Genomic DNA, 18,899 nt, shown 5'->3' on the forward strand with positions numbered 1-18,899 from the left:
AAACTAAAAACTAAAGTTTCTAATATAAGGCCACAAATAACATACTAAATATTTGTCCACAAGACTTTTGACTAGTGGATGTTGTTGCCTAGAGTTTTTGCTTTGAATTGATCTGAAAATCATTCTGCCTAATCATTCACATAAAATAATAGATTGTTTTAAATTGTGAAAAACATTTTTTTGTTTGCAAAGGCAATATGCGGATGGGCGGAACGGCCCAACCCCCTCATGAATAATTAGGCAGTTCTCACCTGAGCAGACTGCATACTAATGAGCCTTTCATTCAGGGGTGTCACACAAGAAAGAATGCAAGGACAATATATATATATAAATAAATAAATATTTATACACACACACACACACACACACACACACATATATATATATACACACTACCGTTCAAAAGTTTGGGGTCAGTGAGAATTTTATTTTTATTTTTTGGAGGAAAGAAATCAATACTTTTATTTATCAAGGAATAATTCATTTGATCGAAAGTGACAGTAAAGACATTTATAATGTTACAAAAGATTCTAACCCTAACCCTATTCATCAAAGAATCCTAAAAAAAAAAAAAAAAAAAAAGTACAACTGACAGACCAACAACTGTTTCAACATTGATAATAATAATAAATGTTTCTTGAGCATCAAATCCTCATATTGTACTGATTTGTGAAGGATCATTTGACACTGAAGACACTGACACTGGTGATGCTGAAATTCAGCTTTGATCACAGGAATAAATTACACTTTACTATATATTCACACAGAAAACAGCTGATTTACACTGGAGATAATATTTAATACTATAACTGATTTTTGTTGTATTTTTAATCAAATAAGCGCAGCCATGGTTAGCAGAAGAGAATTCTTTTAAAAGTATTTAAAATCGTACCGACCCCAAACTTTTGAACGGTAGTGTGTATATATATATACAAACAATCAAAATATAAATGAAAGCCAAAAGCACATTTTTAGTCACACCTTTTAGCCATCCACATCCCATTTTTAGCCATCCACCGCGGTCAAAATAAACCAGTCGCATTTCAAAGTCGTTCGCGAAACGACCGCCAGGTGGCGCAAAGGGACATTTAGCAAAACGTAAGTGGGGCTAATGTCTGTAGCCTATAAGGATGAAATACTACAAGTTATGGTAATTTCCAAATAAGCCTACAACAAACATTTATAGCCTACTCCATAATTGTTGGTCATACAGATAAGATATAATGTTTTAAAACTGTAAAAGGCTCAAGTATAGGCCTACACTCACAGGCTAAATGAAAAAATCGCTCATGTGAGAAACAGACGTTCGGGTATTTCTCAGTGAGTAAATTCATAGCCGAGCGGTAGAACTTACGGTTCATCATCAAGATGACGCGGGTTCAAATCCCGCACAAACATGGTCTGCTGTATATTTTAGATTTATTTAGATTTGTCTAGCTCTAAAACTCTGTTACACCATACAGTTTTTTTTGCTTATATTTATAAAATACAATTATCATGCATTTCCATTTTACACTATAAGGAACAAAATAGTAGCTATCCAACAGAACGACTTTGCATCTGTATAATAATAGGCTACCAATCGTAATTTCAAAAGCAGTTCTGTAAAAAAATTAATTATATATAGCCTATATATATATATATATATATATATATATATATATATATATATATTTTTTTTCCAGGGCTGCCAACTCTCACGCATTGAGCGTGAGCGTAGGCTACTCACGCAATTTACCCAAATCTCACGCTCTCACGCCACACCCCCGATTTCTCACGCTGAAGTGTCAACCCGGTCGGTCAAATTCCTAAAAGATATAGTTTATCTATAGATCTACCTGTTGAGATCACGAGTGGCTCAGCCACTCGTGATCGACTAGTTATACCGCAAATTAGTTAAAATATCCCGTAATCTATCTAGAGCGAGCGTGCATGCGAGGCAGACCATGCGCTTGCATGGCAGAGAGGTCTGTACAACCTAGAGTTTTTTAAAAACATGGTTTTAAGTAAAGTGTGATTTGCCAGGGGGGACTAGGATTTCCTTCTGGTCTAAACATCCCTGCTTCTGCTGAATTATTTTAACCCCCCCCCCCCGTAATTTTTTGGTCATACAGATAAGAGTAGAGTAGGCTTACATCGTTCAAAACTGTAAACTTGTATTCATATAGGCTAACGAGAGGTACAGAGGATCTACTCAAACATGCAATGTAAGCGCTTCCCAATGAGAAAATGACAAGACAAGGGTGAAAATCTCGCTCTATGTAGGCTAAATCGCCCTGAATTAAAATGTAAAAACAGATCAAATAATGTATTTGTCGAAATGTTGTGATATTGTTTCATTTAAGTTCATAATTATTCTATAAATGTTATTTAATTTAGCAGCATTACCACGAAGCACCGTGTTTCGATATTTATTTGAATAATACAAAATAAAATAAAAACTTAATTCACAAATTGCATGCCTTGTAAGGATCCAAAGATCCCTGTAGAATTTAATATTGAGTTGAACATTTTGTTCATGACAACAAATTAACAAGCGTTTTTTCAGGTTATATTTAGTTTTGCTTGGAAAAAGCTGGCCCAAACCAGTTTTATTTCATCAATTATTGAAATAATGAAATATTTAGTAATAAACTTTTATGACAGAAATATCACTAGGCTACATGTAACTTAAATCATTTAATTCCTTCATTATCAACACTGTCTAGAATAGGGATTTAAGTGTGAATTGCGACTTCTCTTTGTGTTAAGTCAGCCTCAGACTCCGATAGCCTGTGGGGGGTTGGAGGGACAGTTGCTGGACAAAGGTGTTAATGTTCCTCTTTCATATGGAGAGTGTCGGATAGCCAGCCTGATGAGCAGGCAAAATTATTGTAAGGATAAATCTGTGTCCAAATGTAGACCCCATATCTTATTAAATTATAAATATTGTAGTTTATTTATTGTAGCCTATTTTAAGTTTTTTTCACACAAAATTTCAATTGAAGTGATTGTAAGGTGAATTCAACAAGGCATGCTGTGTCTTTGAAGCAACAATTAAAGGTTAAATATTTTTTTCGTGATTTGTATGGCTGACACGCAGCGACATATACAGTATTATCAGCTGTATGATGTGTTTTTACCCTGAAATGATTAATTTCGAGAGAGAGACCCGCGCGCGTAGCGAGGGAGACTAAAATAAACTTGTTAAAAAGAGATCCAGCGCGAGAGAGGCAAAGAGAAACGCATGTTTTTAATTTAATTATGTTTCTTTGGACAATTTTCGTTTTGTACTGTTTTAATTGTTTAATTTAGCTGTAATTTCTTTGGCAATACACATTTAAAATGTCGCAAGAATAAGATTAGCCTAGTGTTTCTTATTTTGCATCGCAAAAGAAATAAACTCTAAACCCGATGCAACCCGATGAAAAAATGTAAACCTTGAAATGTTCGAACTTGGTTTCAAACTTAAGTAATTTTAGTGTTCTTTTACATTACACAATAATTTAGCAGACTAAAGACGAGCTTCTTCATTTTCATTTTCTGATGCAATCGGCTGACAATCTTCCTTCATCAGTTTTTGTCGTTTGTGCAGCGGCTGCGGTTCTACAGGAATGTAGCAAATTTATGTTGTAATGATAATTAAACAAAACTCTTGACTTTAAATAAGCAAACAGTTATAAACAGTTACCTATTTAAGCATCAAGGTGGGAAAATATAAACGCTGTAGGACAACATCGGTTAACAACATGTATGCTGCATTGAGATTCGATCTCGGGTCTAATGAAGCTCCTCGAAGCTCGTGTTGATGCGTTAACCACTGAGCTATCGTCTGTACACTGATAAAGTGGTAAAGCCTCATTCATGTAGCCTAAATGTTTTTTATTGCAATGTTTTATGTTGAAATGTTTTCATTATTTATTCAATTACATTTCAGTAGCCTAATTTCAGTATTGTGATTATGAATTATTTTAACTACGTTTCACTTGTTGAATTCTTCGGTGCGGCAGCAGATTACGCATTAGAGAGAATAAACCGGAATAAACGAACACTTTTCAGAGTCTATGATTGTAGCGCCTCTTAGCGGTAAAAGGCAGCAAATACACCACACATTTTACCGCCGCGGTGGAACGGCTGATGTGGGCATTGTCATGGCTTGCCGACATTTGCGTTTGAATAGCACGCGTCCTCCGTGGGCGTGTCAGATTAACGCGTAATGAAGTGTAATGAGCTGGGAAAAAAAATACTGACAGCACTCTCTTTTCATACAGATTGCATAAACTGAGAATATTTGTTTTTTATATAAATTACTTCATTTAAAAGAAGAGAATTTAAGCTTCATAAAGAAAAACCTCTCGTGCCTGTGTGACAAGTAATCGCGGAGTTACAGTTAATCTTAGGACGCGTTTCAGAATGGACTTCACTGACAGAGAGAACGCAGAACTCGCATCATGTTTGTTTTTCTTTATTTGGTGAAAAGCACAACACTTTGTTTTTATTGTGAGTATCCATAAAAAAAATAGAAACTTAACAGGATCTAATGATGTACAACACTTATATGTAAGATCAAAACCAACCGAGTATTTTGAGTCTCTTTTACACTGATAAGAAAAAAAGCAAGACAATCGCGCCGGCGCGATAGCCGACCCCAGGGGGGTAAAGGGGGGGTGAAATGCTGTTTCATGTATAGTGAGTTTTTTACACTGTTAAAGAGTTGGATTCCCATGCTAAACATGGACAAAGTTTCAAAAATGAAGTTGTAAGTTTGATGGAGTAATTCTGTTCCAAAAATACTCCTTCCGGGTTGTCACAAGTTTCGGAAAGTTTTTTTCGAATACGGGCGTGTATGACGTCAGAGTGGCCGGAATTTCCTTATACGGGTCTTAAGGGCACTTCTCCCGGAAGGGCGCGCGCGCATCTGTAGCCTAGTGCGTGCGAGAGTACGCCTATGCCCATCAGAGCGCTGGGCTCGGTCGGCTGCGCTGCAATTAAAAAAATGGCACCAAAAAAGTGTTTTTGGTTGCCAGGGCAAGACAACACTGCACAAATTTCCAAAGAACCCAGCGTTAAGGGACCTGTGGATGGATTTTGTTTTTCCAGAGCAGCAACGGAGTTGTGCAAGTGCTTTTGTTTGTTTCCTTTATTTCGACGGTAATAGTTTTATAAACAAGGCCCAGTTCAACGCCGGATTTGCAGATCGCCTAATACTTAAAGATGGAGCAGTCCCAACGATAAAGGTTCACGGTCGTGCGTTGGAACCGCAGGCGGTGAGTAAAACTGCTTCAAATGTCTGTGAGTTGTTAACTATCGGCGTGTAAGCACAGCAAGTAAACAACATGATCACATACAGTTAATGTATATCTATGGAGCATGCGATGTATGGTGTGTGTGTGTGTGTTTAAATACATTTGTTTAGCTGGCCACTGTAGGTGTCAGTTTGTTTATTGTAAAAATAAATCATGTCCTCATAAACCACGAGTCTGTCTGTTTACAACACACAAATGTTATAAAACTCGCGCATGACATGGTGTTCTAAAAACACTGCGCTCAAGTTCAAATCATTTCTATTTTTTTTTAAAAACGCTCGAGACCTTATGGTTTTCACCCATGCATTTCACTGCCCATCTCACGTTTTTGTGAGCAAAAACGCGTTCTGTATGAACGAGCCCTTAGTATTGTTTAGATCCTTGTTCTGCATGGGATTACTATCTGATTGTTAGCCATGGTTTATTTTCGGATGTCACTCACAGCTTCCAGACGCTCTCAACGCAAAAGCTTCGCGCGCTCGTGTCGTGATTATTTAGCTCCGCCCACACGGCAAGCCTCCACCCGCTCGGGTTTTTCCGGAAAGACTCGGTACAGCCTATCTTTCTTTTATAAATATAATAAAACTAAAGACTTTTTGGAGATATGAAGGATGCAATACTACTCTATAGGTACTCAAGATTAACATGAGATTGAGTGAAACTGAGTGTTTCACCCCCCCTTTAATCTCAGAGGCAAATATTGTACTTTTTACGATAAACTGACTTCGCACATGGATATTAGATTTTTATATTAGATATTGTAAAATTTAGGTTTCACTTTATTTTAATGGTCCCTTTAACACATTCTGTTTAATATAAGTAACGTTGCACCTACATGTCTACTAACTCTCATTAGAGTGTTAGTTGAGTATTAGTAGACTGGTAGGGTTAGGGTTAGATTAAGTTGACATGTAGGCCTAGTTGCTAAATTGTTTAAGGACCATCAAAATAAAGTGTTTGCAGATATTAAGCAAACCGTCTACTAATACTCTGATGAGAGTTAGTTAACGGTCCGTGTATCATCCGATCATTTGATTTCCAATCTGAAATGAAATAACCAGGAATGAGAAAACGGCACATCTCCAACCCCCGCCGCCCCTCCTTTTTTATCTTTTAATTCATTAATTCATTAATTTAATTATTTAGTTTTCTTTTCTGCAATGCGCTTTTGTACCTGTACCTCCATTCATATTGTAATTATATATTTTTGTTGCAATGTTGTTTGTACATGATATATTGGAAAATAAAAAAATAGACCATCAAAAAAAGTGTATAGATCGTCTCGCAGTGATGACGTCACCGGTTACCACCAGCGTTCTCTCACTCTGTGGAGGTGAGTAATTCACAGCGCGTTGTTTATTTACAAATGTCTTATCTTGACAAATAAATAAATACATTTATTAGCAACATTTTAGCGCTCATTTCTGTCTTTTCCCCCATCAAATGTGCTGTGCTATTTGTGTCTTTTGGCGTCTGCCTTCTATAAACATTTAGCGTAGCTGGTCATTTGAGGTAAGTTAACGTTTCTGTGCTATTTTTTTTGTCTGTTCGTCTTGTTTTGATGTTTGATGTTATGTTACTCATGATTTGAAAGTCAAGTCACTCTGTAAATGTTAAATAAGATACTAAAAACGAAGCAAAAACGTTTTAATGTATTTTCATTACTTGTCTCAGATTGTGGGTGAGAAATACTGTTATTGTGCAGTTGTAGCGTTTTTTTCAGAATGTATACCGACTCGTATTATGAATGAGTAATATAAAACGATAATCTCTTTATTTCATGACAACAAGTCCCTTTTCATCTCTTGAAAATTGTCATATCACTAGTAAGGTCACAAGTAATTTCATTGGTGCAGCAGACTGAGTACACCTCTCTTAACACCATTATTTTTGTTATAGTGAGAAAAAATGTTTCATATAAAATAAAAATACATAAATAATAACCAATGAACAAAAATACAGGCAAGTGAAAAGCTAAATTAAGTTAAATATAAAACAGTTATTTTACATTTTGATAGATGGATAGTTAAACATAACATAAATGCTTAAAATGTGTAACTCAATAACTGATTTATTTTTTATTCATCAGATCTGCTTCTCATATTCTCCACAGGAATTCACCAATTAAATGCTGGAATATTTTCATCATCTTACAAGTGAAGAAATTAGAGTTTAGGGAACATGAACGATCCAGAACCCTGCAGAATAAAACATGAAGATACTGAAAATCAAAGAGGTTGGTGTTTATTCTTGATGAATGATTCATTACTGAAGTACATTAAGGTTATAAAACTTGAAGCAGTTAATCAGATTTAGTGGTTGTTGTTAGAAGAACAGTCATGAAAACTGAAAAAAAAAATAGTTTAAGTTGCAAATTACTATATGAGATGCATTGGAAATATAAATTGAAAAGGCGGATTTACAATACCCTCTTTTATTATGTAATGGATAGAAACGTTGCTTAAAGGGATAGTTCACTTTGAAATTAATTTTTGATATGTTTTAGCTTACCTCAAGGGCATCCAAGATTTAGGTGTCTTTGTGTCCACAGTATTTTCAATTTTGATATTTTTAGGTCAAACCGTTCTTGTCTGTCAGTCATATAATGCAGGTCTATGGGGTCCTCCTCAAAGAGCATGCACAGAGAAGTCCAAATTAAACACATTGTACACATTGATGGCCTAAGACACGAAACGAGCGGTTTGTGTGAGAAAACGAACAGTATTTCTATCGTTTTTACCTCTTGTAAACACAGCCACGTCCAAGTTATCTGAGGTCGCCGGCGCTTCGGCCTTTTCCGGAAAGCGCCGGAAGTGATCTCTCGCGCGTGTACGTCACTCATTGTTTACACAGAACAGAGATTGTAGGTAAGACGGCTAATTAAAAGGGTACTAATTTGCGCTTATCCGGGATGTTTAAACCGTCGTAAGAGAAAACAATAAAAAAAAATAAAACAATTGTATGAGTGACGTACACGCGAGATCACTTCCGGCGCTTTTCCTTTACTTACATTTACGAGTCATTAAATCATGTTTAATTTGGACTTCTCTGTGCATGCTCTTTGAGGAGGACCCCATAGACCTGCATTATATGACTGACAGACAAGAACAGTTTGACCTAAAAATAACAAAATAGAAAATACTGTGGACACAAAGACACCTACATCTTGGATGCCTTTGAGGTAAGCTAAAACATATCAAAAATTAATTTCAAAGTGAACTATCCCTTTAAATCCATTTATCCTGGAATTAAATGTTACAGGTTATGTCTGTAGTTAACATCTGAGAAGTGAAGATGTTGCACTACTAAATGCTCTGACTTCCTCTGCCAAGTACAATTCCAACAAGTGTTATTATGCCAAGAAAAAAGCATGGAAATTGACTGCTTCATGACATCGTCCTGTGACGTTAAACTCCTTTAAAATTGAGACATTCTGTTATCTCTAACCCATGAAGACAAACATCCCTTCAAGCCAAACAATCATAAGATTGAACAACAATAGCAAACATTACAAGAGCAAGGAAATAAGTAAAATAAGTCATATAAAAGCACATAATGACATAAATGATTAAAGAAGAATAGTACTATGATAAAATGAGTAAATTATGGAAATATAAAATGAATAAATTGATCAATCAAATGACAACTACATGAATGACTAATGATTATAAATGATTATGAACCTACATATTAAAAACAAAGAAAAGAAATCTACGCTAATCTATGTTTGCTTGAAGTACAACACGCAGGTTGTTATTGAAAACTCTTTGATCCTTTTTGCTATTGGATGAAAATTTAGTCTGGCAAATATGCTCTCTTTAAAAAACCCACACACATTTGCTTAAAGAACAGAACACCATGTTTGGACATTGCTAGAATGATCTATGCTTTTAACCTTTCAGAACCTTTAGAAATGACGTCAGCTGATGATGAGTTCGAGGCTGGATCTTACTTATTTTCTGCGGCCTTGGTCTTCAGTAAACTCTCTGTCAACTGATTAAACTTCAACTTTGACTCCTGGTCTCCTAAAAACTGTGAAACAAAACTGGCCGACCGTCCGAACAGTGTACAAGAACCAAGTTAAATTCACTTCCGTATCTTAAGCAAGGCTTAAATTAAAAAGGATAAACTTTCGTGGAAGAGCAACACTGCAAGGTTTCGTGACCGTAACCACGATGTTAGTTAAAAAAATGTTAGCGGTTGTCAAATTTCTACTTATCACTTATCTATGCTGGCAAATCACCTATTCACTGGAAAAAATGATAAATTGTCAGGAAAGGAACAAACAAAACAGTTCATACAAAATTGAATTAGTTAGTGTTCACTTCGAAAGGCATGTTATCAGATTTATTAATGTTTTTTATTTCTAGGATTTTATCACAAATATATGCTTGCTGACAGCGCTATTTTTAATAATTAAAGCAATGCAAGTTACCCTACCTGTGAAGAAGTGCTGCACGATTCTGGATGACTTGAGAATAACAAAAACATTTTTTGTTTCAAACCGAGATCACGAATCTCCCACGATTCTGAACAGACAACTAAACAAAATAACATTTTCTAGAGGTTCTGACAAACGTTTAATTGCAGCAGTCAATTAAAAAAAAAAGTGTAATTTGAATAAATTGTTTTTAAAAAATAAGTTTGAGTGAAAGATTCAATGAATCACTCTTAAAGATTTGTTTCATTACTGGATGAATCAGACTTTTTTTTAATGAATATCTTGAATTAATTATTCAATGATAATTGACAAATACATTTTTTAACAGTCACTTGTTGCCACCTACTGGCGCAACAATGTAATCGATAAAATTGTTGTGAAGCACCAAGTTACTTTCAAAAGGGGAGTAAATGATGACTGAATTTCCATTTTTGGATGAACCATCCCTTTAACAGACACAGGCGAATCATTGTCATTTAGGAATAAGATCGCTTGGGTTTTTGAATCGAGATCACAATCTTTTAACGATTAATCGTGCAGTTCTACTGTGAGTGTTTCCCTGCCCATGGCATGAGATGCTGATGTGAGACACACAAAGTATGTACACAATTATTATTTTTAAATTTTTAATTCTTGTTCACTGATTACGCTGCTTTATTTCCTTTTTTTCATAGCTGATGTGTAAATTAACAAATGTATATGGAACTACATGGCCAACATGAAAAAAAAAAGATTCTTATAGGGCTGCAACAATTAATCGCTAAAATCGATTATCATCGACAATGAAAATAATCTACAACAAATTTGATTATTGATTAGTCGTGTATGCGCGCTGTGCTCGGAAACCATCAGCCAGTCACACCGTTTTACAGTAGTGAATAACCTATTTCTATAGAACAAACGCTTATAGAAAATAGAGGAGGTCACAGATTGAGTTGAAGCGTACATGGTATATGATCCAAGTTGTCCGAAAAATGAGAATCCTTTATATGTAAGTGCGTCAGACAAAAGCATAAACGTTTACTGGGTCTTGCCCTGTCTTGCTTTGACAGATGTGTGTGCTGTTTAATTGCCTCTGGCATGTGTTTTACTTATCGCATAACTTTCATTTCATGGTTATATCCTTATGTGTAAATGAATGAGTACCGGTGTGTGTTTCATCAGATTTATTGAATAATCAAAAAATAATCAAGAGATCAATCTATTAATCTAAAGAATCGTTAGTTGCAGCTCTAGACTCTTATTTTGTCATTCTGTGGAGTTGCGAACAGAATAGCGTACTGAGACCTCAAAGACCTGACGCAACTCTCCGGTTCTTCTAACTTTATCTTGTTTTACAGTATTTACAGTAATCTGTCTGCTGGGTCTCCAGAGGTGGGGCATGCAAATCTGATAGTCATCAGATCGCTGTGACCCTACATAGGACAAGCCATTTGGAAATGAATATATATCAGATTAAGAAAAAAGCTTAAATAACCTATATGGAAAACGTATTGGTAAAGGCAATCAATGGCCGATTTCTTATATAAATGCATCAAAATAATCTATTAAAATAAATATTGCAGTTGACTTCTTTATGCTATTACATCAGGGTTCACTTTTTAATGTCACAAATTTTTAATGATTTACTGAAAATTTAAACTTTCTTTTATTTTAGACCTGATGAAAGAGAACGAGGAGAGTGAAGCAAAGGAGAAACATCATGATATCAAAACTGATGAACATTTTTTGAGTCACTTTAATTTCCTGAAAAGAAGAGACAAAAAATCTTTCACCTGCCCTCAGTGTGGGAAGAGTTACACCGAACAAGGAAGCCTGACGAGACACATGAGAACCCACACTGGAGAGAGGCACACATGTGATCAGTGCGGGAAGAGTTACACAGATAAAGGAAACCTTCAGGTTCACATGAGGATCCACACTGGAGAGAAGCATGCATGCGGTCAGTGTGAGAAGAGTTTCACATACACACAGAGTCTTAAACTTCACATGAGAATCCACAGTGGAGAGAAGCCACACATATGTAATCAGTGCGGAAAGAGTTTTTTACAAAAAGGAGGCCTTCAGGATCACATGAAAATCCACACTGGAGAGAAACCGCACACATGTGATCAGTGTGGGAAGGGGTTTGCAAAAAAAGGATCCCTTAAGGAACACATGAGGACCCACACTGGAGAGAAGCCGCACACATGTGATCAGTGTGGGAAGAGTTTCAGAAAGGTATGCAGTTTAAAATCGCATCTGCGTTCTCATTCTGGAGAAAGACCGTTCTACTGTGATCAGTGCGGCAAAACATTTCTTAGGGCAGATGCGCTGAAGGACCACATGAAAGTTCATACAAAGGAGAAGCCTTACGTGTGTTCTTTGTGTGGAAAGAGTTTTAGTCACTTGGGTACATTAAAATTACACCAGAAAAGACACAACGGTGTCAAGAATCATGTGTGCATTGATTGTGGAAAGACTTTTGTTAGAGATGGTGAACTGAAACTGCATCAGAGAAGTCACACTGGTGAAAGACCTTACAAGTGTTCTCACTGCGACAAGAGATTCAGTCGATCAGAACATCTGAAAAACCACGAGAGGATCCACACCGGAGAGAAGTCGTACCACTGCCCTCCGTGTGGGAAGAGTTTCACTTAGGGGAAGTTGTGGCCTAATGGTTAGAGTCGGACTTGTAACCCGAAGGTCGTGGGTTCGAGTCTCAGTACCGGCAGGAAATGTAGGTGGGGGAGTGAATTAACAGCGCTCTCTTCCACTCTCATTACCAACAACTGAGGTTGCCTTGAGCAAGACACCTAACAATCGCTACCCAGGCGACGCAGCAAAAAAGGCTTCCCTCTGCTCCGGTTGTGTGTGCGAATTCTGTTCATCTGTTTAAATGAAAGTTTATCGATGGCCCTGTTTACACCTGGTATTAAAATACATTTTGGTAGATCAGATCACATGTAGACGCGGGAAACATACCCGTTTACATCTGGTGTTTTAATCTGTCTCTTTTGTCAACTTTCGACACTTCTGTCCTGATCTCTTTGAGGGGAGGTTAAATGTATGAGCCTTTTCAGATCTTTTGATCTAATGGACAAAATAAGCTTGCTTAATTTACATATGAACGTGAACGGAGACGAATATACGTATACGGAGAGCAGCAACTTTCATTTGCTCTGACAGCTGCAAGACCACGCTGAACATTGTGAGTGTGTGTTAGAAATCAGGAATGGTGAGAGAACATTGTGCTTGGTACATTTTTCGTCTTCAAACCAAACTTGGATCTTTAGCCAACAGAGTTTAAATCCCGTTTGGCTAGCGCGCTTCCCATAATGTTTATGCGTTAAGTAATTTTGCGGAGAGTAGGCGGTCTGTTGTGGCTGTTCGAATACATATTCGACCACATGAGCTATTTACACTACGAAAGCAATCCGGTCGAACGCATTTTCTACTACCTTTGGAAGTCGTGGAAAGTGGACAAGCTCAAAACATTTTAAACTCTGTTTACACCTGTATTTAGCGTCGTCCACTTGTGATAGGATTGATAATACCACATGTAAACAAAACCTATGTGTTGTTAACCATTTAGAGTCCTGTGCTCTTGGGACTCTTTCATAAATCACTGCTACCTGTTTACTATAAGTATTTCTGAATGAGACTGTAAAGCAGAAACGACCCACATACTGTGCTACTGATGTTGCAAAAAACTTTTTTTTTAAGTAAAATTATTGATTGAAATCCTTGACACCTGGTCTATGAGTCTTAACTTCCCCCTACAATATGCATCACTCTTAGTTCATTTACTGTCTTTCATAAAGGAAAGTATAGCATATTTTGTATAGGCCCACGTGTAAAAGTTCATTTTCATATCAGCAGAAAAAATGCAGCTGGAATAAAATATAGCAGTGTAAGACTGGAAAAACTGGAGGATAGTGTTCTCACTCTCTGAGAGAACAATGCAAATTAACATTTGAACTCCCCCTCGTGCTACACTTCTCCTCCTCATCCCACATGGGAAGATCACCAAAACTCACATAAGAATATATATATGGTTTAATGTGAATGATTATCATTGAGTATTGTGTTTAGTATCATTTTAAAGGTGCCATGTGTAACAATTGAGGTCAAAATATCCAAAAAATGAGCTACACGCATCAAAAGAATGAGAAGAAATAAGAGCGATGATGTCATTTAAAAAATGACAAGTTATAGTGCTGCAGAGATATCAACCTGAATTAGCATGCTAAATTACTAGCCACGGCCCGACAGGTGTCATAATACCAGTTTCGGCCATGGGAGGCGGTATGCGGGCAACATAACCACCAGACAAACTGCAATACACGAATAACTCGCATGGCTTGTGGGCGTACTTGAACCTGATGTCAATCGAGTGGAAAGTACTGCCCACTACTACATTTCAGTTCAGGGAAGAGAGCGGACCTATATTATGTTTATTAAATTGCTTTCCTGAGGTAAATCTGTTATATTTGTTCTCCAGCTATGTTATTGACCTCTGCACGCTGATTAAAAAAATGATTGGTCGATATTATGTATGAGGAATACATTTTGGTAAGTTGTAGCCTTCTGTATCCTTCAACAGTGTTCGTGTTTTTTTACTATTAGCTAGTAGAGATGATCGGTTCACGTGCGCTAGGGATGTGTCGTGTAACATTTATAAGCGCCAAAACGGTATTTATTGTTTGAATTGTGTAATAAAATTGACAGAATCTGAGAGCTGAGATTTTTTTATATCATAACACCTGCTCTGTCTAGTCTGTGTCCTCTTTGCTTTGCGATTTTTCTGTGCGTGACAAAATTGATGTGTGTCGTGAGTAGGGTTGCCAACTGTCCCGAATTAGCCGGGACGTCCCGATTTTTGGGCCTAATTTATTTGTCCCGATCGGGACCTCTCTTGTCCCGATTATTGAGTGCTACGCTGATCTGACTGATACAACAGCAACACGACACGTAAATTAGTTAAAATCTCCTAGAAGAGCTGCGCATGCGAGACAGAACATAGCCTACTGTATGTGCGTCAGCGCCAAACCGTGTAGCGCGGAGAGAGAGAGAGGGAGAGAGCGAGAGACCTTGCCTGCGAGATAACCCCTCCCACCCCCCCACCCCCCCGGTCAACAAAACCGAAATCGCCAAAATATAGTAATATGTCCCGCATTTTTCCTATCGGAAGTTGGCAACCCTAGTCGTGAGAGCGTGTGAAAAGTGTCAATTGCGTGTGTCTCACGGTGAATTCGTGAGAGTTGGCAGCTCTGAATGGCGCTAGCTTGGTCAACACGGTCAACATCAGCGAATGCTGTCTGTCAAATTAATGTAATTCAAAATAACAATAAAAATGTAATATGAACAAAACGAATATGAAAGGTGAAGGTGAAGGGGAGTAGCTTCACGATGTCATATTTAAAAATCACTTGACATCCACCAACGTTCCTCTGTAGTCAAAACGTCGGCTCGGCTTCGGCTATGGCTCTAGGGTCGTTGTGAAGGTAGGGGCGGAGCATAGAGACTATGCCGTTTCTCGTTTGTTACTCTAGAGTAGACCAACTCACTTTCTGGAGGTATACTGCCCCCGTCTGGTATGGAATGTGGAGTATGAATTGATTTTTTGGCCGATATGACACAGGGCACCTTTAAATGTCCCAGAGTGGGTGGTACAGATGTCTCATTCCAAAAGAGTAAAACAGGTAATAAGGTTTATTAGAAGTTTAGGGATAACTGGCACACAAAGGAATGTGCCCTTTAGACATGGTCCTTGCCCCAAAAAGGTGTAAACTCCTGAATGCAAATCCCCACTGTTAAAAAATGGTCAACTCGTACCTCCAGTAAGTCTGGGAGAGGGTTTAAGGTAAGTGTCCACTGTGAACTCATGTTTACATATGAAATGAGGTCTGGCTATATAATGAAATGCAGCGGAAGGATCAGGGCCTTTTCTGTATCTCAGATGAGCCCGTGAAGCTGAGAGTGCCGAGTCTCTCAGCTTCACGTAGCCTATTTCCTAATGTCGGGTTCGTCTTCTCTTTATTCCAGAATATTTGATATTTTGTATTGATTATCTTTGAACTGATGATAAATTTACCTGACATAATACATTGTTACATTTGATGATTCTTCTAACTGACTTTGATATTATTTCATTAGAGTTAAAAAGGAATTAGTCAAACTTTTGCTTATATTTAATGATGCACAGATATCATTAAAAACCTTTTCATGAGTCAGATGAAATAACGAGAGAATACATATGAAAAATGTATTGCATTTAATCAAAATCCTTTTGCCGTGAGAAAAGACGGAACACGTGTGAGACCTTCGCCGCTGATCGAATACCGCCATTGGATCGATTTAGTCGGCCTAACAGCAGTTCGACTTAGCGTGCCATCCTCACTGTTAATTTTATTTGATCTGTCATTTTATAGATATTTGTCATTACGAACAACATTTGGCACAGTTTTCATAATCTTCTGTTGATTTCGCCTACCAGTGTTGATGTTACCAATAGTGCCCTCACTCACTCAGTGTTTAGTCTTCTGAGCCAGTTCACAATGTTCAGTTATACAATCATGAAGACAATTTGCTTAACCAACAGTGATTGTTGTATTTGTTACATTATTTGTGCATCTTTGTATATTTTGGTATATGAATCCTAGAAGTTTTGCTAGTAAATACTTCATATTGAGCCTGGGTGTTGTGATCGAAACGGCCCATGTGGGTGACATTTCACTCGCTTCCTCTGATGCTCAATCTCAAAAGAAGACCAGAAAAGGTCATAATAAGAAAACTACAAATAGGATGACCAGAGTAAGAGAAATATCTGGGCGATTAAGGAATGTAGACATTTGAAATATACTAATGAATAAAAGAAATGATTGTGAACTGTGGATGACTTGCTTAAGGGAAAAACTTTAACCGCAACCACTCTTTCTAAAGACATGCTACTGTTGTCAGGGACAGGATGTAAACCCCCGCCCTGCCTGTTACAGCTTCCAAGAACCAAGACCACTGTTTATGATAAGAAGGTTTGCCCAAAGATAAGCACACCCTATATACTTAGAATTATGGTATGCTGTCGCTAGCTAAACGTATCCTGCTGTTATCTACTGAAATATTTTTGCTGTTAGCTACCGAAGTGTTTGCTGTTAGCTACTTAAGTGCTTGCTGTTATGTACGGAAAAATTTTGCTGTTAGCTGCTGGAGTACCGATGAAACCTTGCTATAAAAGGAGAAGGATCAGACGGACTCGTTGCTCGTCCTTGCAACCAACACTCTGACACGCCAGCATTTGTCAGAGGCAAGAAGCTTCAAGCCTAGCTAGTATCTATCTGTTAGTTAGTACTCGTTTATGATCTGTAACAAGTATTCCTTTTTCATTTGATTATTTTAATAAATTTTGTTAAATCATCTGACTGGACCTTGGATCATTGAGTGCTAAGTCACATTCCTTCAACTGGATCAGGAAGATCCTTTCTGGGGAAACCAACATCAAGCATTCTTTTGAGATAAGAATAATTCACTGTTAAATTTGATTGATCAAACAGCCTAGCCAAAGAGGCAGCATATAACATGTAAACATATATAGTGATATATGTACGACAAATTGTTATAGTGTGAACACGGTTGAAGAGTACCACAAAAGGTAGACTTATAATATAAAGGGGAAATCTATTATTTCTATAATAGAATACGAATTTATATAGACTGATCACCTAACTCTTGAGGACACGACTAAAGGATAGGCTCTTTAGTTACCGCGGGATTATATTGATGTCCTGAAAAGGATGTAATTTGGAACGGTATTAATCGTGAAAATCCATCGCAGTGTGAGGAGTAACATGGGACCTTTTAAATCCCATAAATCGCTAAATTAAGTCCCCATTAAATTGCTAAATTCTTGATACTGAATCTGCAATGAGCCACGTTGGACCTTTTAAATTGCATTTGATAATTTATGCATTTATTATTTTTGTTACAATATACGGTGACCCGGAGGGGACATGTTTGGTTCACTTGTGTGACACTTATTTCAATTGTTACTCAGTTACTAAAGTAACTCAATATATTTATTTGGACTAGCATTGTTAGGTTCGGCCAAGGAGATGGAGTGTCAAAATGAGATGATTAAAGAAAATAAGCCGGCTTTACTGACAAAACACAATACAATCAATCAAACAATCACCATGCAGTTGTCAAAATAGATACCACTTCCTTTAAGATAAATGTCCACCAAAGTTTGTTATATTCTCATTTTTTTCAGTCCTGTTGTGTGTGGAATGTCTTTAAAGATTTCTTTCCCTTTCGTTGAGGATGGATAGCCTACACGTTTGTACAATTTCTTCTTCAAATTCATTTTAAAATTGTTAAATGTTATTTTTCTAATACTTCTAAATATTGTTTAATTTCTTATTTGTGCTTTATGTGAAAAAAGAATGTTAGTGAATTAGTTATTTTCATTTGGCATATCGGCGTAATGACGTCATTTCACGCTTCACTTGGGCGCGCGCCTGTGATGTGCTTCATTATACAGCAACAGGAAGCGTGGCCAGCATTTACCCGCTATATCTCTATAAACTTCGCAGCTTAAAAAAACAAAACAATCATCATTCCTAATGCCGATACCTGACAGCCAATCCGAGTCAGAGTAGGGCAAAATTGTTTTCAAAGTATTTTACACCGCGAGTCTGACTGGACTCACTGCCGAACAAAGAACTGCACGTCGGAAAGCAAGCCTGAGGTAAGTTAGTTTCCTCAATGTTATAAAACGAGCGGTATATATATTCAGAGGTGTCAAAAGTATTCACATTCATTACTCAAGTAAAAGTATAGATACTAGGGTTTAAAAAGACTTCTGTAGAAGTTGAAGTATCAACTCAAGCTTTTTACTCAAGTAAAAGTGTAAAAGTACTGGTTTCAAAACTACTTAAAGTATAAAAGTAAAAGTAATGTAAGAAAAAAAAATACCATTAAGGACAAAAGCTTAGACCGCACCACAGGGACCTATAGTAGTAGCCTACACTGCTCCACCTCCTCAAAAAAAAAACAATTTTCTAAAGACCATATAATGACTATAATGTTATTAAAAAGTTAATGTTGAAAATTTTGGGATGCACTAGGCCAGGGGTTTTCAAACTTTTTGTGTGTGTGGACCACCATTTGAAATCAAGAATTTTCGTGGACCACCT

At 37.1% G+C, this 18,899-nt stretch overlaps 3 protein-coding genes and 1 long non-coding RNA gene across 5 annotated transcripts in view; 3 read left to right on the forward strand and 1 right to left on the reverse strand.

Moving 5' to 3' along the window:
- Positions 1–12,915, forward strand: part of LOC130077311 (zinc finger protein 845-like) — a 53,265-nt gene extending 40,350 nt beyond the window's left edge. The window contains exons 4-5 of the mRNA XM_056242515.1: positions 11,369–12,449; positions 12,503–12,915. Coding sequence (XP_056098490.1) covers positions 11,369–12,366 — 998 coding nt within the window. The 3' untranslated portion in view covers positions 12,367–12,449; positions 12,503–12,915. The remainder of the gene's footprint in view (positions 1–11,368; positions 12,450–12,502) is intronic.
- The window catches only part of LOC130077312 (gastrula zinc finger protein XlCGF7.1-like), a 193,038-nt gene that overhangs the window by 148,116 nt on the left and 26,023 nt on the right, over positions 1–18,899 (forward strand). The window lies entirely within an intron of this gene.
- LOC130077301 (uncharacterized) overlaps positions 1–18,899 on the reverse strand; it is a 235,097-nt gene that overhangs the window by 62,565 nt on the left and 153,633 nt on the right. The window lies entirely within an intron of this gene.
- LOC130077309 (uncharacterized) lies at positions 7,444–9,719 on the forward strand. The gene is made up of 2 exons (XR_008805732.1): positions 7,444–7,521; positions 9,188–9,719. It is a non-coding gene; the product is annotated as an uncharacterized LOC130077309 (long non-coding RNA).

This window comes from Rhinichthys klamathensis, unplaced genomic scaffold (genome assembly GCF_029890125.1).
Source record: "Rhinichthys klamathensis goyatoka isolate OS25496 unplaced genomic scaffold, OSU_Roscu_1.1 h1tg000727l_1, whole genome shotgun sequence".
Classification (NCBI taxonomy): domain Eukaryota; kingdom Metazoa; phylum Chordata; class Actinopteri; order Cypriniformes; family Leuciscidae; genus Rhinichthys; species Rhinichthys klamathensis.